Source organism: Hemiscyllium ocellatum, chromosome 5, assembly GCF_020745735.1.
Source record: "Hemiscyllium ocellatum isolate sHemOce1 chromosome 5, sHemOce1.pat.X.cur, whole genome shotgun sequence".
NCBI lineage: Eukaryota > Metazoa > Chordata > Chondrichthyes > Orectolobiformes > Hemiscylliidae > Hemiscyllium > Hemiscyllium ocellatum.
In genome coordinates this window covers 132,706,915-132,731,703 of record NC_083405.1, presented here as the reverse complement: position 1 = coordinate 132,731,703, position 24,789 = coordinate 132,706,915, and the positions used below count along the sequence as shown (strand labels likewise).

The 24,789-nt window shown below is 44.2% G+C and overlaps 1 protein-coding gene across 2 annotated transcripts in view; it reads right to left on the bottom strand.

Annotated features, from left to right (window-relative positions):
• The window catches only part of bmb (brambleberry), a 43,699-nt gene extending 22,909 nt beyond the window's left edge, over window positions 1–20,790 (bottom strand). For both annotated transcript variants that reach the window (XM_060825655.1, XM_060825656.1), the window contains exons 1-4: window positions 20,482–20,790; window positions 13,363–13,491; window positions 7,568–7,753; window positions 6,915–7,137 (exon numbers count right to left, since the gene is read on the bottom strand). In XM_060825655.1, coding sequence (XP_060681638.1) covers window positions 6,915–7,137; window positions 7,568–7,753; window positions 13,363–13,491; window positions 20,482–20,721 — 778 coding nt within the window. In that variant the 5' untranslated portion in view covers window positions 20,722–20,790. The remainder of the gene's footprint in view (window positions 1–6,914; window positions 7,138–7,567; window positions 7,754–13,362; window positions 13,492–20,481) is intronic.
• Window positions 20,791–24,789: the final 3,999 nt, after the last annotated feature.

The window sequence follows — 24,789 nt, the reverse complement described above, 5'->3', positions numbered from 1 at the left end:
TTGCTTTGCAGTTAGAGTTCCCAGAGCTGGAATGTCACAAACAGATTTTCACAGGAAACAAAGTGCCATTTTCACTACTTATCAGCTTCGTTAGCTAGGCCATTCACTAGGTGATGTCCTAGTGATATCATCGCTAGACGATTTGGGTCGATTGGGCGAGGAATGGTGGATGGAATTTAATTTAGACAAATGTGAGGTGCTGCATTTTGGTAGGGCAAATCAGGGCAGGACTCATACAGTCAATGGTAAAGTCATAAGAAAGCATTGCCAGGTTCACAGTCACAGGATAGCAAAGGTGGCATTTGGTATGCTTATCTTTATTGGTCAGGCATTGAGTAAAGGAGTTGGGAGGCAATGTGGTGGCTGTACAGGATTTTGGTTAGGCCACTTTTGGAATACTGCATTCAATTCTGGTCTCCCTGTTAACAAAAAGACATTGTGAAACTTTGAAGGGTTCAGAAAAGATCTACAAAAGATGTTGCAAGGATTGGAGGTTTTGAGCTATGGGGAGAGTGACCCTATTCAAGTTTAAAATCATGAGGGTTATAGAGTCAGATGTACAGCATGGAAACAGACCCTTTTGTCTGATCTGTCCATGCCGACCAGATATTCCAACCTAATCTAGTCCCACCTGCCAGCACTCGACCCATATCCCTCCAAACCCTTCCTATTCATATACCCATCCAGATGTCGTTTCATTATTGAAATTGTACCAGCCTCCACCACTTCCTCTGGCAGCTCATTCCATACACGTATCACCCTCTGCGTGAAGTTGCCCCTTAGGTCTCATGTCTTACCCCTCTCACCCTAAACCTATGCCCTCTAGTTCTGGACTCCCCGGGAAAAGTTTTGCCTATTTACCCTATCCATGCTCCCCATAATTTTGTAAGGTCACCCCTCAGCCTCTGACACTCCAGAGAAAACAGCCCTAGCCTGTTCAGCCTCTCCCCATAGCACAAATCCTCCAACCCTGGCAACATCCATGTAAATCTTTTCTGAACCCTTTCAAGTTTTACAACATCTTTCCGATAGGAAGGAGAACAGAATTGCACGTTGCACGCAATATTCCAACAGTGGCCTGACCAATGTCCTGTACAGCCACAACATGACCTCCCAACTCCTGTACTCAATACTCTGACCAATAAAGGAAAGCATACCAAACACCTTCTTCACTATCCTATCTACCTGCGACTCCACTTTCAAGGAGCTATGAACCTGCACTCAAAAGGTCTCTGTCCCTAGGACCTTACCATTAAGTGTATACGTCCTGCTAAGATTTGCTTTCCCAAAATGCAGCACCTCACATTAATCTGAATTAAACTCCATCTGCCAATTCTCAGCCTATTGGCCCATGCTGTACCTCTCTAAGACTCATTAATGCAGAAGTTCAGCTAATGTTCTGGGGACCTGGGTTCAAATCCCACGGCAGATGGTGGAATTTAAAATGGTAAACAAATCTGGAATTAAGAATGTACTGAAAACCATAAAACTATCGCCAATTGTCAGAAAAGCCCATCTGGCTCACTTGTACCCTTTAGGTCATCCTCACTTGGTCAGGCCTGTGTGACTCCAGACCCATATCAATGTAGTTGACGCTCAACTGCCCTCTGAAATGGCCTAGCAAACCACTCAGTTCAAGTGCAGCTGGAGATGGGCAATAAATGTTGGCTGCCAGCACCATCCACGTCCCATGAGTCTCAGTCCTACAGCACGGAGACATGCCCTTGAGCCCAAACTGATCCATGATGACCAAATGTACACTTACGCTAACCCATTTCCCTGCACTTAAGTCTATATCTTTCTAAAAAGAACTTTTCCTATCCATTTGTCCAAATGCATTTTAATTGTTGTTAACTTACCTGACTCAACCACTTCCACTGGCAGCTCATTCCATATGTGCACAACCCTCGGTGTAAAACAAATTATCTCTCAGGATCCCATTTATTCCTTCCCCTCTTATTTTAAACTAGCCCTTCATTCTCCAACCCTGGGAAAAAGACTGCATTCACCTTACCCATGCCTCTCAAATCTTATACACTTCTGTAAAGACCCCTTCAGTCTCCAATGCTCCAATGAAAAAAGTCCTAGCTTGTTCAAACTCCCCCTTTAACTCAGTCCCTTGAGACTGGGTAACGTGCTTTAAATTTATTCCGCACTCTTTCCGGTTTAGTAATATCCTTCCTATAGCAAGGTGACCAAAATTGAATCCAATACTCTAAGTGTGGCCTCACCAACATCTTGCACAACTACAACATAACTTCCTAACTTCTATACTCAATGCATTGGCCTTCAGTCAGTGTGCCAGAAGCCTTCTCCACTGCCCAGTCCACCCTGTGACTCCACTTTCAGAGAATTGTGCCCCTGAACTCCAAGGTCCATCTGTTCCATTACACTTCTTAAGAACCTACCATTCACCATGAATCTCCTACCTTGATTTGTCTTTCCAAAATGCAAGACCTCACACTTCTCTGTATTAAACTCCATTTGCCACTTCCCCAGTTGATCAAGGCCCTGCTGCAACTTCTAATAAACTTCCTCACTGTCTATGATATTGCCTATTTTAGTGTCATCTGCAAACTTACTAATGATGCCTTGTACATTCTCATCCTATATCTACATTGATGTAGATACCAAACAACAATGAGACCAGGTGAATAAAAAAAAAATTCAATTATAGTTCCATTCGAGTCAGGAATGTTATGGTTTCAAGCCCCTCTACAAAGATTAAACATCTAGACTAACAATTAAAACGTTACATTGACACTTACTACTTCTACGTAACTAAGTCTAAGAAATTGAGATCTTGGCACCTGTTCTAGTGTTTCAATCAGTTATAAAGATCTCAAAGCTAGTCTTCCTGTCAGCGGATAAACACTATTTGTAGGTCCTGTAAATTAAAGAGGTTTTCTTGACATAATTAAGGGTACAAGACACTTTATATTTTGTGAAACACTTTGGAATACTGGAGACATAAGCACCAAGTACTAAAATTTCTTCCTATACAACCCAACTAGCCTGTCTAGCTGCAAAATAGTTTTTTAATATGACAAACATTTACTTGAGAGAGGTGGATGTCAGTGGATAGCCAGCATTCCCTCATTGCTCTTGCAGTCAAGATGATGTTGGTTGACCCACAAAGCTGTCAGATGGGGAGTTCCAGAATATTGACCCAGCAACAGCAAAACAACGGCAATAGATTATCAAATCAAGAAGTTGAGTGGCTTGGAGGAGAACTTGCAGGTGGTTGCGTTCCTATATATCAGCTACCTTTGTGCTTCTCGATGGAAATGGTCATGAGTTGTCTAAGGATCTTTGGTGAATTTCTTGCAGTGAATCTTGTAGATAGTACATACTATTACTATTGAAATGGAGGGAATAGATGCTGGTGGCGATGGTGCCAATTAAAGGAGCTGCTTTGGCCTGGATGGTGTGAAGCTTCTTGAGTTGCTGTTGGAGCTGCACTCATCCAGGCAGGTGCAGAATATTTCACGCTCCTAACTTGTGCTTTATAGATGGTGGCAGGGAAGTCAGGTGGAGAGTGTTACCCATGTCAGTATTCCTAGCACCTGACCTGCTCTTGTAGATACTGTGACGAATCTGATGCAGATTCTGATCAATGGTAATGCCCAGAATGTCATTAGTCAGGATTTCCTTGATAGTAACACCATTGAACATCAAGGGCCAGATGTTAGACTGCCTTTTATTGGAAGTGACTATTGCCAAGCATGTGTGTTGTTTTCCACTTGGCAGTCCAAGCCTGGTTATTGGCCAGGTCGTGTTGCATTTCAATGTTGACTGTTTCAGTAACTGAGGAGTCAGCAAATATCTCCACTTTTGATGGACAGAAGGTCATTTATGAAGCAGCTGAAAATAGCTTGCTTTGGATACCACCCTGAGGAACCCTTGCAGTATCCAGTGCCTTCACCCATTTCTTTACATCACAAGGAGTTCTTCAAATTGGCTGAAGGCTTGGGACCATTGGAGGAGACAGAGATAGACCATCCACAAAACACTATTGGCTGAAGAATAATGCGAATAACAATGCCTCATCTTTTGCACTGATGCATTGGATAGCTTCATTGTTGAGGAGAACATTTGAGAAGACACCTCCTCCAGCGAATTGTGCAACTGGATCTGACAGGACTGCAGACCTTTGTTCTAATCTTTTGGCTGTGAGATCACTTTGTTCTATCACTTGATGCTTAGGGTGTTTGGCATGTTCCAGTAGCTTCACAGGTTGACCCCTCGTTTTTAGGTATGCCTGTTGCTGCATCTGGCATGTCCTTCTGCACTCTCCATTGAGCCAGGGTTGATCTCCTGCCTTGATGGTAATGGTTGGGTGGGGGAACATGCCAGGCTCTGAGATTGCACAGTACATATTGCTGCTAATGACAGCTTAGTGTCTCATGGATGTCCAGTCTTGAATCGCTAGATATGTTCTAAAGTCTGTCTCCTTTGTCAGTGATAGCGACACACAATGCAATGGAGGTTATTCTCAATGTGAATGTATTTCCACAAAGACTATGCAGTATTCACTTAGTAATAATGTCAAGGACAGATGCATCTATAGCCAGCAGATGGGCAAGTAGGTTTTTCTCCTTTTGTTGGTTCCATTGCCACCTGTCACAGACCCAAACACCCATTTCCTTTAGGACTTGAACAGTTTGATCAGTCACCTGTTGACAAGCCACTCTTGGTGATGAGCATTGAAATTCCCACCCAGAGTACATTTTGCACCCTTGTCACCTGCACTGATTCCTCCAAAACGTTCAACATGGAGGAGTGAGGAAGTTTCCTTGCCGATGTTGAACCTGAAGTCATGAGATTTTATGTGGTGTGTAATTAATGTTGAGGACTCCCAGGGCAACTCCATCCTGACTGCATACACTGTGCTGCATCTCTGCTGGGTCTATCCTTTGGTAGGGCAGTGTATATTCAGGGGTGGTGATTGTGGTTTCTGCAAATTTTGCAAGTATGACTACTGCAGGCTGTTTGACTAATCAGTGAGACAGTTCTCCCAATTTTGGCACTAGCTCCAGACATTAGTAAGATGACTTTGCAGGGTCAACAGCGCAGTTTGTGCTGTTATCTTTTCTGGTCTCTAGGTCAATGCCAGATGGTCGCTCTGGTGTCATTTGTTTGATGAGACTTCATAGTGATTGCAGTAACTCATTGCTTGCTAAGCCTTTTCAGAGGGCAGTTGAAGTCAACCACATTGCAATGGGTCTGGTGTCACTTGTAGGCTGGACCTGATGAGGAGGCAGATTTCCTTCCTTGAAGGACGTTAGTGAGTGAGATGGATTTCAGTCATTAGTAGATTCTAAATTTCAGATTTTAAAATAAAATTCTAATTCCATCATCTGCTGTGCTGGGATTTGAACCCAGGCCTCCAGAACGTTAGCCAAGTTTTGAATTAATCATCTAGCGATTGTACATTTAGGCCATCTTCTCCCTCTCAAATGATTAATCAAAAGTCTGTATCAATTTTCCTGTCTCCTTTTGACACAAAAGGAGAGAGTAAAGTACAGTTGTTGGCTTCATTCAGTACATTTTCAAATACTTCCTACCATCTGGGCACATTCCACAAAATTGAACTTAAAAAGGAGAATACAGGCTTTCAAAGGATTTAATCAAAACCCCTCCCATGTGCTGATTTGAATGAGAAATATCCTGTATTGTGCGCAAAGGGGTCAACCTCATTTACTACAGTAACTCCAACAATTCGAAAGTAAATTATTTTTGTGAGGCAGCCGAGAATTGACAGGAATTTAAATTTAAGTGACACCCACATAAGAAAAAAAACAAAGCTATTTATAGTTAATGTTTCAGGGTTTAGATTAGTGACTGGTTCTTCATCCAGGTTCACTTTTTTACTCCCTTTTCCAGAAAGTGATACATCTAAGTGACTGGTTAAGCCATTTCAGAAGGTAATGAACAGCCAACCACATTGCTGTGGTTGTGAAGTCACATGCAAGCCAGACCAGGGAGTAATGGCATTTTCATTCCCTGAAGGACATTAATGAAACAGATATTTCCTATTTTTACAACAATTGGAAATAGTTTCATGGTTATCATTAGACTTAAATTTTAGATTTTTATTGAATCAAAATTTTAATTATCTGCTGTTTTGGAATTTAAGGGTGGTTGCCCAGAACGCCACCTGACATTACCACCAAGCCATTGCCTACCCCAGCAGTTAAGTGAACAAATGTTATAAGAGCTTGTTAGGAGTGTGCACATGTATAATTCACAAACTAAAAGTTTTTTTTTAAAAAGGGAAAGAGAGTTCAGAATACATTATTCACTTCACTCTTGGAAGATTTGCACAGTTAGATATTGAAACATTAACTATTTCTATCTCCATTCATGCTGTTGGATTGTAGTTTCTGCCTTTATATGCTATATATTTAAGATGATGGGAAAGAGACCATTGAGTTTGTTCCACTATTCCACTATTGGGCAGCACGGTGGCACAGTGGTTAGCACTGCTGCCTCACAGCAACAGAGACCTGGGTTCAATTCCCGACTCAGGCGACTGACTGTGTGGAGTTTGCACATTCTCCCCGTGTCTGCGTGGGTTTCCTCCGGGTGCTCCGGTTTCCTCCCACACTCCAAAGATGTGCGGGTTAGGTGAATTGGCCATGCTAAATTGCCCGTAGTGTTAGGTAAGGGGTAAATGTAGGGGTATGGGTGGGTTGCGCTTCGGCGTGGACTTGTTGGGCCGAAGGGCCTGTTTCCACACTGTAAGTAATCTAATCTATTCAATAAGATCAATCAGCCTGCATTTCACATTCCAATTTCCATAATCCCCCAGATTCAGAGTCCATTCTCAGTGTTTTGAATAAATTCAATGACTAAATACTTATAGCCCTCTGCAATAGTTGAAGTGAATTCAGTTGGAAGGATTCTCTTACCCATTGTTAACGTGATGCCCTCAATCAACTTGGCAACTTGCTGGTGTCCACCAGCAATTAGTTCTTTTTCCTTAGTCAGCTTCTCCAAGTTTCCATTGATTGAAGTCTCCAGCTCTTGCTGACCCCCCTGAAGCTGCTCCTGCTGTTCCAGCAACTCATTCTGACTCTTAACAACTTTTTCAAGTGACGAGGCAGTCAGCTCTCGTAGTTCCTTTTGTCCAACCTATGATAAATTACTATATAAGCCAAGTCACACTATCAAAATTCAACAGAGAACAAGCATTCCAATCAGGAGGAAGGCACAAGACAGTTTTTAAATAAAAGACAGCTAGAGGCTAAAAATCAGAGCCAGCTAGTGCTCTTCTATATAGGGTGGAGACTAGCTCCAGTTAATGGGTGGTTTACAGGGAGATTTGTTAACTGCAGGGAAACTAACAAACAGCATTTTAATCTATGTTGCTCTCCATAACCAAAAGCTAACAAGTTCAATTAAACAAGTGACTTAAAACACTGGTTTACACAGGATGTAATACATTTTTTTAGTTTGAACATACATACCATCAATTTTTATGCTGCCGTTAAGATAGAGAAAGCACTTCGGGCCCTTTTTCTGAGAAGTTGTTACACTGAGTGAACGAAGACAGCACAATTACCTTGAGCATTTTCATTGCTTCTAACTGACTGGAAGCTGAAGCTACTAGTGCATTCACCGTCATCTCAGTCTTCTGTTTGAAGTCCTGCTGTCGTGTGGCATAGCACACGGAACGCGCCCGATTACTGACTATATGGTATGCATTCCAGGTGTCAGGGTCCATAGCTTCTGTACATTCAGCCAACGTCTTGGAACAAAGAAGAATAATAAAAATTCAGTTTAAATACCAGACACACACGCCTTACCTTACAACAACTACTCCATCATCAACATTAATTTTATCTAATAGTTTTTAAAATAGCTATAGTGCACTGTGCCATCTCAAGAAGAAAGAAAGAAAGTGCACCAACTCCTAGCTATTCATAAAGGACTTCCCATAAAGTAGAGTGCTGAGGATTAATAAAACAGAATGGAGAAAACCTAGTTCTGCAGAGTAAATCACAAAAATAGCGTACAGTTGAGGGCCAAAAACACTCAGCTCAGTCTATTGGGTGAATGAAACAAAACAACAGGAAGAATTAACTTTCTCCAATGAATGGTTGAGAAAGGGCATCACATTCCCAAACAATTATTCAAAACATGAACCCATTGGGTGGCCAACATGTTTCACACAAGAGTTGAGAACAGGCTATTTCAATAGTACACAAATTCAACTGGTGCTTCATATGTTCAACATCTCTATTCTACACTGAAGATGCATCTGCTTCTGATTACATATTAATTGTAAACATGTAAGGGGCATTTATTGACAGTAAAAAGTGAGGTCTGCAGATGCTGGAGATCAGAGCTGAAAATGTGTTGCTGGTTAAAGCGCAGCAGGTGCTTTTGCCCATAACGTCGAATCTCCTGTTCCTTGGATGCTGCCTGACCTGCTGCACTTTAACCAGCAACACATTTCCAGCATTTATTGACAGAAAAGAGCAAAGACCCTTGTGGTAATATCCCCACTTTGAATCAGGAAACCTGGGGTTAAAACCCAGTAAAAAGCAGATGCTGGAAACCAGATTCTGGATTAGTGGTGCTGGAAGAGCACAGCAGTTCAGGCAGCATCCAACGAGCAGCGAAATCAACGTTTCGGGCAAAAGCTCTTCATCAGGAATAAAAGCAGAGAGACTGAAGCGTGGAGAGATAAGCTTGGGGAGGGTGGGGTGGAGAGAGCAGCAGAGTACAATGGGTGAGTAGGGGAGGAGATGAAGGTGATAGGTCAGGGAGGAGAGGGTGAAGTGAATAGGTGGAAAAGGAGCTAGGCAGGTCGGACAAGTCACGGGGACAGTGCTGAGCTGGAAGTTTGAATCTAGGATGACGTGGGGGAAGGGGAAATGAGGAAGCTGTTGAATTCCACATTGATGCCCTGGGATCGAAGTGTTCCGAGGCGGAAGATGAGGCGTTCTTCCTCCAGGCGTCTGGTGGTGAGGGAGCGGCAGCGAAGGAGGCCCAGGATCTCCAAGTCCTCGGCAGAGTGGGAGGGGGAGTTGAAATGTTGGGCCACGGGGCGGTGTGGTTGATTGGTGCGGGTGTCTCGGAGATGTTCCCTAAAGCGCTCTGCTAGGAGGCGTCCAGTCTCCCCAATGTAGAGGAAACCGCATCGGGAGCAACGGGTACAATAAATGATATTAGTGGATGTGCAGGTAAAACTTTGATGGATGTGGAAGGCTCCTTTAGGGCCTTGGATAGAGGTGAGGGAGGAGGTGTGGGCACAGGTTTTACTGTTCCTGCGGTGGCAAGGGCAAGTGCCATGATGGGAGGGTGGGTCGTAGGGGGTCGTGGACCTGACCAGGTAGTCACGGAGGGCATGGTCTTTGCGGAAGGCGAAAAGGGGTGGGGAGGGAAATATATCCCTGATGGTGGGGTCTTTTCGGAGGTGGCAGAAATGTCAGCGCTTGATTTGGTTTACGTGAAGGTATGTAGGGTGGAAGCTGAGCACCAGGGTGTTCTGTCCTTGTTACGGTTGGAGGGGTGTGATCTGAGGGCGGAGGTGCGGGGTGTGGACGAGATGCATTGGAGGGAATCTTTAACCACGTGGGGAGGGAAATTGCAGTCTCTAAAGAAGGAGGCCATCTGGTGTGTTCTATGGTGGAACGGTCCTCCTGGGAGCAGATACGGCGGAGGCAAAGGAATTGGGAATACGGGATGGCATTTGTGCAAGAGATAGGGTGGGAAAAGTTGTAATCCAGGTAGTTGTGGGAGTCAGTGGGTTTGTAAAAAATATCAGCGTCAAGTCGGTCGTCATTAATGGAGATGGAGAGGTCCAGGAAGAGGAGGGAGGTGTCAGAGATGGTCCACGTAAATTTAAGGTCAGGGTGGAATGTGTTGGTGAAGTTGATGAATTGCTGAACCTCCTCACAGGAGCACGAGGTGACGCCAATGCAGTCATCAATGTAGTGGAGGAAGAGGTAGGGAGTAGTGCTGGTGTAATTACAGAAGATCAACTGTTCTACATAGACAACAAAGAGACAGACATAGCTGGGGCCCATGGCTACCCCTTTGGTCTGGAGGAAGTGGGAAGATTCAAGGGAGAAATTGTTAAGGGTGAGGACCAGTTCAGCCAAACGAATGAGTGTTTCGGAAGAGGGATGCTGTTGGGGACATCTGGAGAGGAAAAAAGGGAGGGCTTGGAGGCCCTGGTCATGGCGGATGAAGGTGTAGAGGGATTGGATATCCATGGTGAAGATGAGGCCAGGGAAACAGAGGTCTTGGAGGAGGTGGAGGGCGTGGGTGGTGTCTCGAACATATGTGGGGAGTTCCTGGACAAGGGGGGATAGGACAGTGTCAAGGGAGGTAGAGATGAGTTCGGTGGGGCAGGAGCATGGTGAGACAATGGGTCAGCCAGGGTGGTCAGCCTTGTGGATCTTGGGAAGGATGTTGAACCGGGCAGTGCGGGGTTCCCGGACTATGAGGTTGGAAGCTGTGGGTGGAAGATCTCCTGAGGTGATGAGGTTCTGTATGGTCTGGGAGATGATGGTTTGGTGATGGGGGGTGGGGTCATGGTCGAGGGGGCAGTAGGAAGAGGTGTCCTCAAGTTGGCATTTGGCTTGAGCGGTGTAGAGGTCAGTGCGCCAGACTACCACTGCTCCCCCTTTATCCGCTGGCTTAATTGTGAGGTTGGGATTAGAACAGAGGGATTGGAGGACTGCGCGTTGTGAGGGTGAGGGGTTAGAGTGGGGGAGGGGGTAGACAGGTTGAGGCGGTTATTGTCCCGGCGGCAGTTGGAAATGAAGAGGTCAAGGTCAGGTAATAGGCCAGCGCGGGACGTCCAGGTGGATGCAGTGTGTTGGAGGTGGGCGAAGGGGTCCTCAGAAGGTGGGCGGGAGTCCTGATTGTGAAAGTAAACCCGGAGGCGGAGGCGATGGAAGAATTGTTTGACGTCACGGCGTGTATTAAATTCATTGATGCGTGGATGAAGGGAGATGAAGGTGAGTCCTTTGCTGAGGACTGATCGTTTTTCCTCAGTGAGGGAGAGATCTGGAGGGATAGTGAAAACTCGGCAGGGCTGGGAGCTGGGATCTGGTGTGGGTGTGGAGCTGGGAGTGGGGTCGGAGCCAGTAACTGGAGTGGGTGTGATGGTGGGGGTGGGGGGGGGGGGGGGGGGGGGGTGGGGGGAATGGGGATGGAGTCATGAGCAGGGGTAGTGTTCCCCTCAGGGTTCTGGGGGGTGGGGATAGTGACAGTGGGGTCTGTGGAGGGGCGTGTCAGCAGAATGCAGGTGAGTGGCGCTGGTGGGGGCGGAAGTGGTGGCAGACACAGCAGTAGGGGTGGCAGAAGTCACTGAGCATGTGGCATCAGCTATGATGTGAGGGGCGGAAGTGGCTGTGGGAGGGGCCATGATGGGGACAAAAGTGACATCATCAATCAGCATGGGGGTGGAAGCTGCATCAGCTGCATGGCTCATGGCATTTCCGAGGCCAGGGGAATCTTCTGGAATGTTTGAGGAGCGCTGGTTATGGAGGTGGGTGGATAAAAGTTTGTTGTACTTACAGTTTTTGATGTTTGAGATGGAATTGAAATACTGTTTGATGAGAGTATGAATTCTCCTGAGGATGTAGCACAGAGTGGGTCCTTTGCAATTCTGAGAGAGTGTGGCCCTCAGCTGAGGCAGGGCTGATTTCTCCTGCCACTGCAAGAACTGTAAAACCTGTGCCCACACCACCTCCCTCACCTCTATCCAAGGCCCTAAAGGAGCCTTCCACATCCATCAAAGTTTTACCTGCACATCCACTAATATCATTTATTGTATCCGTCGCTCCTGATGCGGTCTCCTCTACATTGGGGAGACTGGACACCTCCTAGCAGAGCGCTTTAGGGAACATCTCCGAGACACTCGCACCAATCAACCACACCGCCCCGTGGCCCAACATTTCAACTCCCCCTCCCACTCTGCTGAGGACATGGAGGTCCTGGGCCACCTTCACCGCCGCTCCCTCACCACCAGACGCCTGGAGGAAGAACGCCTCATCTTCCGCCTCGGAACACCAATCCCAGGGCATCAATGTGGAATTCAACAGCTTCCCCATTTCCCCTTCCCCCATCTCATCTTAGATTCAAACTTCCAGCTCAGCACTGTGTCCTCATGACTTGTCCGACCTGCCTAGCTCCTTTTCCACCTATCCACTCCACCCTCTCCTCCCTGACCTATCACCTTCATCTCCTCCCCGACTCACCCATTGTACTCTATGCTACTCTCTCCCCACCCCCACCCTCCAAGCTTATCTCTCCGTGCTTCAGTCTCTCTGCTTTTATTCCTGATGAAGAGCTTTTGCCTGAAATGTCGATTTCGCTGTTCATTGGATGCTGCCTGAACTGCTGTGCTCTTCCAGCACCACTGATCCAAAATGGGGTTAAAACCCACCTACTTGGGAGGGTGGTCAGTCTGTCTATCTTTGAACATGTTGATTAGAAAATATCTAGAGAGGTTTTTGTGGTGCAGTGGCATTACAAAGAACAGTACAGCACACCCTTTGGCCCACCAAACATATGCTAACATATTGTGCCTTTTAAACTAAAAGCCTTTTGCCTCAAGCCGTTCATATCTTTCCATTCCCTGCCTATTCATATATCTGCAAAGATGCCTCTTAAACATTCTTATTGTATCCATGTCCACCACCTTCTTTGTCACATATTCCAGGTACTTACTACCCTCTAACAAATAAAGTTGTATCTCATCTCCTTGGAACTTATCCCCTTCTGCCTATGCGCCTAGAAACTGACATTTTTATCCTGGGAAAAATACTCCAACTATCCATTCCTCTCAATGTTATAAGCTTCTAACTCTCCCTACCTCTGAGCCAAGAGGCTCAGGTTCAAGTCCCACCTACTCCAGTGGTGTATAACAACATTTGAACAGGTTGATTAGAAAATATCTAAGCACCCTAGAAGACGAACAAAATGATGGTTGCTGCATTAGCAGTGTACTGTTTATCAGTTGTGTGTACCCCTGTAAATAAGTGTGCAAAGACTGGCTCCTTCATAAATTAGCTTTCTGGAAACCACCCAATGTCACTCACGAAAGACTAAGCAGCACTTTAATAACAACCAGCTTTTCTGTGTTCAGTTTGCTACCGTTAGTCACCCAAACTATATTATTGAAAGAACAGCACACATCTAGTGCAAGAGTACTCATTCTTTGTTCAATTGCATATTTCAAAAGGGATTAAAATTTAGTCATATGAAAGTTACATTCCACTATTTAAAGAACACTTGACACTTAAATCACAGACTAATAGACTGAGTATTTTGATTGCAATTCTTCCCTCCCTGTTCTCAACCTCATTAGGGAAGAAATGCACCCAATGGAATTACCATATCTGCAGTGCACGGGTAAGTTAACCGATGTTCAGCAGCCGCTTGACAGTTGAATAAGGACACCCCAAGTTTGGCCAGCTCCTCTTCGGAAAGATCACTGCAGGAGGTTGTCAACTGAGCTATTACCTACCACGAGAGAAAACAAAATACAGAATTAAAAACAAATTTTCAGCTTTCAGTCTTCATCACGAACTGCAAGAACAGAAAGCAGCTTGCCAGTTTGCCTACTGAGAAAGACATTACCCAATCTCAGTAAAAGATTCACTTTTAGATATCATAGTTAAATATGGTACTAATGCAGCGATGAGGAGAAAAAAAAACTCATTCTGGTTCCCTACTGTTAACACTCAAAAAAGTGCTAAACCAAAGAACATTTACAGATTGCAGTTGACACTTAAGTCATTGACATTATCATAGTTAGTATCTTCACAGGAAAATAGTAAATAACACCTAACATCAATAGCAGTACTACTGCTACTGGATTAGTCAACACTTTTCAGAAGGGTAACTGAATCTGAACATGTTAACTGAGCAGGTCTGACATCTGTATAGAGAAAGCAGAGTCACTCTAGCAATTCCTGCTTTTGCTTCTGTAAGATTTAAAGGTAGTCTTAGAAAAGGGGGAAAAAAAGACCAGAAATCAAGTATGAGAATAACAGAAAAGGCCAATTTTAATGTGATCAGACAGAATAAAGTCATTGACTGGTAACATCCATGTTTGAATCATGAGTGTCTTTCAAAACTGAAATACTAAAAGTGAGGGTCAACATGTTCCTGTAAAAGGTGAAGAGTGAAACCAAATATCCCACAGAACACCTGATATCAAGGGACAAAGGATTGGATAAGGAAAAGGGAAGCTTATTGTAGATACCAAGGACTCAGAACACTAGAATCCCGAGAGGTGTACAGAAAGGGCAAGGGATTATTTAAAAAGTAAGTTAGGAAAGCAAAGGAGAGGACATGAAAAACACTAGTCGGTAAGTATGTTAGGGACAAATGGATAATTATGGAGAAGTAGGTCCACTGGGGATCCAAGCTAAACTGAGTGGAGCCAGAAGACAGGTTTTAAAGGAGTACTTTATATCTACATTCATGATAGAAGGAAGGATGATGCACTACATTAGCTGCATCCCACTTCCTACTGATGGAAGGGTAGCTAATGTAACACCGCTAATTAAGAGGAAAAAAAAAAGACAAAAATAGTCTCAGCCTATTCAGCCTCCCCCTACAACCCAAACCCTCCAACCCTGGCAACATCTGTGTAAATGTTTTCTGAACCTTTTCAATTTAACATCCTTCCTATAGCAGGTAGGCCTGAAAGTGGCCTAACCAATGTCCTGTACAGCTGCAACATGACACTCCAACTTACATACTCAACGCACAGACCAATAGACGCAACACCTTCCCCACTAAATACCAAGGGTTTAGATGGAGAGGAATTTGTTAAGTGTGTACAAGAAAATTTTCTGATTAAGTATGTGGATGTACCTACTAGAAAAGGTGCAAAACTTGACCTACTCTTGGGAAATAAGGCAGGGCAGGTGACTGAGGTGTCAGTGGGGGAGCACTTTGGGGCCAGCGACCATAATTCTATTAGATTTAAAATAATGATGGAAAAAGGATAGACCAGATCTAAAAGGTGAAGTTCTAAATTGGAGAAAGGCCAATTTTGACAATATTAGACTAGAACTTTCAAAAGCTGATTGGGGGCAGATGTTTGCAGGTAAAGGGACGGCTGGAAAATGGGAAGCCTTCAGAAATGAGATAAGAATCCAGAGACAGTATAGTCCTGTTAGGGTGAAAGGAAAGGCAGGTAGGTACAGGGAATGCCGGATGACTAAAGAAATTGAGGGTTTGGTTAAGAAAACATAAGCATGTGCAAGGTATACACAGGATAGATCAAGTGAATTCTTAGAGTATAAAGGCAATAGGAGTGTACTTAAGAGGGAAATCAGGAGGGCAAAAAAAAAAGGGGACATGAGAAATCTTTGGATTCTCCTTTATTCTATTTGCCAAAAAGTTTTTACAAACACATTAGGACAAATGGGTAACTAGGGAGAGAATAGGACCCCTCAAAGATCAGCAAGACAGCCTTTGTGTGGAGCTGCAGAAAATGGGGGAGATACTAAATGAGTATTTTGCATCAGTATTTCATGTGGAAAAGGATATGGAAGATATAGACTTTAGGGAAATAGATGGTGACATCTTGAAAAATGTCCAGATTACAAATGAGGAAGTGCTAGATGTCTTGAAATGCATAAAAATGGATAAATCCCCAGGATCTGATCAGGTGTACCCAACAACTCTGTGGGAAGCTAGAGAAGTGATTGCTGGGCCTCTTGCCAAGATATTTGCATCATTGATAGTCACAGGTGATGTGCCGGAAGACTGGAGGTTGGCTAATGTGGTGCCACTATTTAAGAAAGGTGGTAACGACAAGCCAGGGAACTATAGACCAGTGAGCCTGACGTCATTGGTGGGCAAGTTGTTGGAGGGGCAGGATGTATATGTATTTGGAAAGGTAAGGACTAGTTAGGGATAGTCAACATGGCTTTGTTTGAGAGAGAAATCATGTCTCACAAATTTGATTGAGTTTTTTGAAGTAACAAAGAAGATTGATGAGGGCAGAGCAGTAGATGTGATCTATATGGACGTCAGTAAGGCGTTTGACAAGGTTCCCCATGGGAGACTGATTAGCAAGGTTAGATGTCACAAAATACAGGGATAACTACCCATGCTGTACATCTCTATGACAAAGTCACATGAGATCCAGTAAGCTTGCAAGATGGATATAGAACTGGCTCAGTCATAGAAAACAGAATGGTGGTAGAAGAGTTTTTCAGATTAGAGATCTGTAACCTGTGGTGTTCCCACAGGGATTACTGCTGGGACTCTTGTTGTTTGCAATTTATGTAAATGATTTGAAGAATGTATTGGCCTGATTAGTAAATTTGCAGATGACAGTTTTGGGTAGCTACAAATCGTGAGGAGGATTACTAGAGGATACAGGAGGATATATGTAGGCTAGAGACTCAGGTGGAGATGTAGCAGGTGGAATTTAATCTGGACAAATACAAGGTAATGCATTTTGGGAGATTTAATCTTGGGGGCAGGAGAAGGGGCATGGAATGAGTGCGAGAAGTATACAGTATACTGCAGAACCCTTAGTAACATCAATATACAGAGAATCTAGGTCCATAGTTCCCTGAAAGTGGGAATAGAAGGCAGCATCTAGCACACTTACCTTCATAAGTCAGGGCATACAGTATAAAAATTTGCAAGTCATGTTGCAGCTGTATAGAACTTTAGGTTACGTTTGGAATATTGCACACAGTTCTGGTCACCACAACATCAGAAGGATACAGGGGCTTTGGAGGGATTACAGAAAAAAAAAAGTTTATTAGGATGATACCCGGTTTGAAGGGATTTAGCAATGAAGAGAGATTGGATCAACACAATTTTCTTCATTCGAATTTCAATAATATGAGGGGATACCTGATAGAAGTTTATAAAATTATGAGGCATGGATAAAATGAACTGTCAGTCTTTTCCCTCAGGGTAGAAATACCAATTACGAGGGGACACGTGTTTAGGTAAAAGGAGGCAAATTTGAAAGATGTGACTGGCTAGCTTTTTTTAAAAAAAACACTGGGGGTGGCAAGTGGCTGGAATGCACTGTCTGAAAACATGGAAGCAACATTAGGAAGCACCTTGACAGATATATGAAAATGCAGGTAATAGAGGGATATGGACCATGTGAAGGCAAAAGGTTTAGAACAGCATCATGTGCCAGCACAGTCTCACTGGGCCAAAGAGCCTGAACCTGTGTTGTACTGCTCTTTGTTCTTCACACTGATGGCCCATCCAATATATCTATCAATTTTAAACCCTTTACATTCCAGCTGACTTTCCCTTTCTTCTCCACTCTAGCTTATATCAGGTGATTTCTTATCTGGCTGAAATCAAGCAAGCAGAAAGGAAACCAAAGCCAGGATTTTCTTACTCATTAAAAGCTCGGTATGACATCTGGTAGTGCATTTATTTATTCAAGTACTGGACAATTTCTGCATTAAATACTGCAAAAGGGACCTTGAATCAACAGTCCACGGTGCAATTAGTGAACATAAGGGACTCTAGAATTAGAGTATCAAATTTAAGTTCAAAGTTTAGATCATGAGGGTTACAATAGATCAGGCTTCCGAGGGATAGGATTTATATGTATTTGGAAAGGCAAGGATGCATGAGGGATAGTTAGCTTGGCTTTGTGCATGGGAAATCATGTCTGGCTAACGGAACAGTTTTTTTTTGAAGAATTGACAGACAGGATTAATGAAGGCAGGGTGGTGAATTAATGTTCAGCAAGATTCCACATGGTAGAACTGATTAACAAGTTCAGATCACAGAATACAGGGAGAACCAGCCATTTGGATAGAAAATTTGTTTGAAGTAGACAGAAGGGTGGTGGTGGAAGGCTGCTTTGCAGACGGGAGGTCTGTTACCAGTGATGTGCCACACTGATTGATGCTGGGTCCACTGCTTTTTGTCATTTTACATAAATGATTTGGATATGAATATAAGAGATATGGTTAGTAAGTTTGCAAACATATGCCCTCAAAAGTTGTATCTCAAGATTTCTGCAAGACTATTCTGAACAAGGAGTTTTCACAATGTTCAAGTTATTTCAGTTTTACTTTGTGCTAGGCATTTCTACGAAGGCCTTGCATAGAGATGCTTGTATACAGCAGCGCTCCTAAGAAAATAGTAGAACCAATTATTTTAGAGCAAGGAGTTAGTAACAGTTCCAAATTTGAAGGATTGTGGTGAAACTCTGAAGAGTGTTATAGAGTCATTGAGCCTTAGGTCCAACTCATCCACGACAACCAGATATCCTAAATAATTCTAGTCCCATTTGCCATCGTTTGGCCCATATTCTAAATTGTTCTTATTCTTGTACCCATCCAGATGCCTTTTAAAAAGTGTTATAATTGTGCCAGCCTCCTTCACTTCCTCCGGCAGCTCATTCTATACATGCACCACCCTCTGAGAAAAAATTGTCCCTCGAGTATGTTTTAAATCTTGCCGCTCTCACTTTAAAACTATGCCCTCTAGTGTAGGGGAAAATGACCTCGTCTAATAACCCTATCCATGCTCCTCATGATTTTATAAAAGTGGTAAAAACAATGACTGCAGATGCTGGAAATCAGATTCTGGATCAGTGGTGCTGGAAAAGCACAGCAGTTCAGGTAGTATTCAAAGTGCAGCGAAATCGACATTCCGGGCAAAAGCCCTTCATCAGGAATAAAGGCATTGAGCCTGAAGCGTGGAGAGATAAGCTAGAGGAGGGTGGGGGTGGGGAGAAAGTAGCATAGATTATAATGGGTGAGTGGGGAGGGGATGAAGGTGATAGGTCAGGGAGGAGAGGATAGGTGGTAAAGGAGCTAGGCAGGTCGGACAAGTCCAGACAAGTCATGGGGACAGTGCTGAGCTGGAAGTTTGGAACTAGGGTGAGGTGCGGGAAGGGGAAATGAGGAAACTGTTGAAGTCCACATTGATGCCCTGGGGTTGAAGTGTTCCGAGGTGGAAGATGAGCTTTCTTCCTCCAGGCGTCTGATGGTGAGAGAGCAGCGGTGAAGGAGGCCCAGGACCTCCATGCCCTCAGCAGAGTGGGAGTTGAAATGTTGGGCCACGGTGCCGTTGCTCCCGATGCGGTCTCCTCTACACCGGGGAGACTGGAAACCTCCTATCAGAGCGCTTTAGGGAACATCTCCGAGATACCCGCACCAATCAACCACACCGCCCTGTGGCCCAACATTTCGACTCCCCCTCCCAAACTTCTCGGAGGTCACCCCTCAGCCTTTGACACTCCAAGGAAAATTGTCCCTGTTCAGCTTCTCCCGATAGCTCAAAGCCCACCAAAATCCTTGTACTTATTATTTGACATGCTGGTGTTGGACTGGGATGGACAAAGCAAAAAAAAATCACAACACCAGGTCATAGTCCAACATGTTTATTTAGAAGTACTAGCTTTAGAGGCATGCCCTGAAAGCTAGTGCTTCCAACCAAACCTGGTAGACTATAACAAAATCCTTGTAAATCTTTTCTGGACCCTTTCAAGTTTTGCAATATCCTTCCTCCAGCAGAGAGACCAGAATTGCACACCATATTTAGAAAGTGGCCAAAGTAATGTCCTGTATAGCCATAACATGACCTCCCAACTCCTAAACTCAGTTCACTGACCAATAAAGGAAAGCATGCTTCCTTCTTCACTATCCTATCTACCTACAACTCCACTTTCAAGGAACTATGAAACTGCACTCCAAGCTCTCTTTGTTGAGCAACACTCCCAGAACCTGACCATTAAGTGTACACGTCCTGCCTAGATTTGCCTTTCCAATAATGCAGCACCTCACATTTATCCAAAATTAAACTCCAGTTAATGTCCAGCACCATTCCTTCAGTCATACCAGACTCGAAACATTAAATCTGTATCTCTGTCCACAGATACTTTCAGACCTGCTGAGTTTCTCCAGCATTCTTTATACACTTTTCAGTGCACCAGCATACTTAGTATTTTACTTTTATGCACAATCTACGAGATGCAGTGCAGAAATTCACCAAGGCTCCTGAGACAACACCTTCAAATCACATACATCCAGAACACTTAGCTGCAAACACATGAGGACACCAACTCCTGCAAGCTTCCCTCCAAACCACTCGCCATCCTGACTTTGAAATATCCTTCACTCTCGCTGGGTCAAAAATCCTGGGAATTCCCTCCCTAATGGCACTGTGGGGTCTACCTACAGCAAGTGAACTACAGCAGCTCACCACCACTACCTCAACAGGTAACTTGGAGTGGGCAATAAATGCAACACAGACGTCCCTTGAGGGAATTGAAGAAGAAACGGCTAGCTCAGCAATATTATGCCGTCGCCAACATATCACAGCCTGTGGTATGTCTGCCTTTAGTCAGTGGTATGACAGCAATGACCACATCCCTTCAAATGAAGAATAAAAATAAATCTGAACATGAAAGCTTCACCACCACGTGGAAAAAGGCGAGCTGTTTAAATCCCAAAACTTGTTTTCCCACGAACCCGGCAGTGCCAGCCTTACCTGGTGGTGACAGCTGTCCAGCAGACTCAGCTCCAGGTGCCGGCCTTCCAGCACAAACTTCTCGTCCACCACGGTCATCTCGAACAGGGACTGCGGGGGCCCGGCAGCCGAGGGAGAGGGGGAGGGGGTCGGACTCCCTGCCTCTTCGTTACGGAGGAACCAGCCGAAAGCAGCCAAACAGCTGCTAGCGGCAAGGGTAGAGAGTGCGAGAAGGAAAAGGGCACGCAGGCCTGCCGCCATGATAGCTGACCGAGGGAGTGAAGGGGGAGGTATTCTCCAGGACGCGGGTGGTCCGCGAGCGAGCGGCCGTTAAACCGCCTCCGGGTTTGAATCCGCCGCGCGCTGCTGTCATTCAAGGGGCGGGCCCGCCCCAGCGGCCAATCATATCCGCTTATTCGCCAAGGCCCCGCCTACAACTGTAATATCCTGCAGCGGCTGGCAAACTGCAATCAAATCAGTGAGTGGGACCATCGCAGGCACACATCTATTGACTATCATATAGCAGACTGTCAGGAAATAGTAGAAACATCGCAGTTACATGTTAGAGAGAGATTGGAGCTACATATCAGAGATATAGTAGTTCAATATCAGAGAGATAGCAATTATAAATGAGAGATCCAGCAATTATAAATCAGAAATATAGTAGTTACATATCAGAGAGGGACAGGAAGTATATATCAGAGAGACATTAATTATACATCAGTGAATACAGTAGTTATATGTCAAAGATATAGCAGATACATATCAGACAAATGGTAGTTATATATGTGAGATACAGTAACTGTATTTCAGACAATTGTTATATATCAGAGAGCCAATCGTTATCTAGTAGAAAGACACAGTAATTGTATATGAGTGATGGTAATATATCTGAGATAAGTAGTTATATATAAGAGAGATAGCAGTATATCAGAGTAGTACACCAGAGAGGCAGTAGTTTTATAGCAAAGAGATACAGTAATTATTTATCAGAGATACAACATTGTATATCGGATATGGTAGAAACAAATCAGTCATTATATGTCAGAGACACATCAATTGGATATCAAACAAGTAGCAGAATTAGTATATCGAGAGAGATACAGTAGTTATATATCAAAGAGTAGTTATAGATCAGAAACATACAGTAATTATATATCAGATACTGCGATTGTATATCAGAGAGGTACAGTAATTATTATATCAGAGGTACAGCAATTGTATATCAGAGAGAGACTATGATTGCAAACCAGAGGGGCAGTAGTATATTGAAGAGATACAGTAATTTTATATTGGAGGGATGCAGTAATTTTATGTCAGAGAGAGACTGTAATTGTATATCAGAGACACGGTAATATATTGGAGAGATACAGTAATTATATATCTGAAAGGTACAGTAATTACATATCAGAAATACAGTTCACTGGTGACTGCACAATGTTCAACACCATTCACAACTTCCCAGATACTGAAGCAGTCCATGTCCAAATGCAGTAAACTAACTAAAACTGGATAACTAATGCTGAGAAATGACAATCAACATTTGCACCACACATGTCAGGCAATGACCATCTCGAACAAGAGAGAATCTAATCATTGCCCCTTTGATAGTCAATGATATTAACATTGCAGAATCACCCACTATCAGCAGCTTGGGAGTTACCACTGTCCAGAAACTGAGCTGTGCTCACCATATAAATACACTGGCTCCAGTGGTATCGGAAGCTAGAAATACTGCAGCAGGTAACTCACCTCCTGACTCCTAAAGCCTGTCCACCATCTACAAGGCACAAGTGAGGACTGTGATGGAATACCACCCACTTGCCTGGAAGACTGCAGCTCCAACAACACTCAAGATTCTTGACATCATCCAGGACAAAGCAGCTCATTTGATTGGCACCATATCGCAAACATCCACTACCACCTCCACCAACACTCAATAGCAGCAGTGGGTACAGTCTACAAGATGCAATGCAGAAATTCATCAAGGATCCTTAGATAGCACCTTTCAAACCTATAACCACTACCATCTAGAATGATACATGGGAACAACACCACATGGAAGTTCCTCTTCATTGTCACTGGGTCAGAGTCCTGAAATGGCATTGTGCATCTACCTACAGCACATGGATTGCAGCAGTTCCAGAAGGCAGATCACCATCACCTTCTCAAGGGCAACTAGTGATGGAAAATAAATGCTGGCGCAGCCAGTGAAGGACATATCCCGTGAACACAAAAACCCCAAGACAGTGCCTTCTAAACCTGAGACTGTTACCTAGAAGGGCAAAGGCAGATATATGGAAACACCACCATATGCAGGTATCTATCTATACCATCCACCATCCTGACTTGGAATTTACTTTGCCTTCCTTCAGTGTAGTAGAGGCAGATTAGAGTCATAGAGCTGTACAGCATGGAAACAGAGGCTTCAGTCCAACTGCTCCATGCCAACCAAATATCCTAAATAAATCCAGTCCCATTTGCCAGTATTGGGCCCATATCCTTCTAAGGAGAAAGTGAGGTCTGCAGATGCTGGAGATCAGAGCTGAAAATGTGTTGCTGGAAAAGTGCAGCAGGTCAGGCAGCATCTAAGGAACAGGAGATTTGACATTTCTGGCATAAGCCGAAGAAGGGCTTATGCCCGAAACGTCGAATCTCCTGTTCCTTGGATGCTGCCTGACCTGCTGCACTTTTCCAGCAACACATTTTCAGCCCGTAACCTTCTAAATCCTTCCTATTCATATAACCATCCAAATGTCTTTTAAATGTTGTAATTGTACCACCATTGCCTCTGGCAACTTATTCAATAAACGCACCATCCTCTGTGTGAAAAAGTTCCCCCTTAGGTCCCTTTTAAATCATTCCCTTCTCACCTTAAATCTATGCCCTCTAGTTTTGGACTCCCCCTCCTTAGCTGTTATTGGGTGGCATGGTGGCCCAGTGGTTAACGTTGCTGCCTCACAGTGCTAGGGACCCAGTTCAATTCCAGCCTTAGGCGACTGTCTGTATGAAGTTTGAATATGTCTGCGTGGGTTTCCTTTGGGTGCTCCAGTTTCCTCCCACCATCCAAAGCTGTGCAGATTAGGTAGATCGGCTAGGCTAAAGTTTCCCATCGTGTTCAAGGATGAGTAAGTTAGGTGAATTAGCCATGGGAAATGCAAGGTTACAATGGATAGTGGGGGTGGTGAGTCTGGGTGGAATGCTCTTCAGAGAGTCAGTATGGACCTTGTTGGGTTGAATGGCCTGTTTCTGCACTGTATGGATTCCATGAATTCACCCTATCCATGCCCCTTGTGATTTTATAAACCTCTATAGGGTCACCCCTCAGCCTCCGATGCTCCAGGGAAAATAACCCGAGCATATTCAACCTCTCCTTATAGCTCAAACCCTCCAGCTCTAGCAACACCCTAGTAAACCTTTTCTGAACCTGTTCAAATTTCACAACATCCTTTCTGAAGCCAGGAGACCAAAATTGCACACAGTATTCTAAAAGTGGCCTAACTAATGTCCTGTACAGCCACAACATGACCTCACAATTCTTATACTCAATGCACTGACCAATAAGGGCAAGCATATCATATGCCTTCTTCACTATCCTATCTACCTGTGACTCCACTTTCAAGGAACTGCACTCCAAGATCTTTTTGTTCAGCAACATTCCCCAGGACAGCCCTGATTTGCCTTTCCAAAAATGCAGCATCTCACATTTATCTAAATTAAACTCCATCTGTCAATCCTCAGCCCATTGGTCAGAATCCTGGAACTTTTATCATAACCGTGGGGTGTACTTACATTTGAAGAACTACATTGGTTCATCAAGGCTACTCATCACCACCTTCTCTAAGGCCAGACGACAATGGGAGCAGAACCAGGCCAAACAACCCATGAAGTCTGCTCTGCCATTTGTTTATGGCTGGTAAGTTTTTCAACCCTATTTTCCTGCCTTCTCATAACATTTGATCTCCTCACTAATCAAGAACCTATCTATCTCTGTCTCTATTACACTCAATAACTTTGCACCGATAGCCTTTTGCGGTAACGAGTTTTCCAGTTTCTCCACCTGCTGGCTGAAGAAATTCCTCCTTATCTCAGTTCTATACGGTCATCCCTTCATTCTGAGGCTGTGCCCTCGTAGTCCTCCATGTCCACTCTATTTAGGTCTCTCAGTATTCTGTAAGTTTCGATCAGATCCACCCGTCATTCTTTCAAACTCCTTTGAGTACAGACCCAGAGCCCTCAACTGCTTCTCATGTGATAAGCCTTTTGCCGCTTGGATCATTTTTATAACCCTCCCCCGGAACTCATCCGACACCAGCACATCCTTCCTTA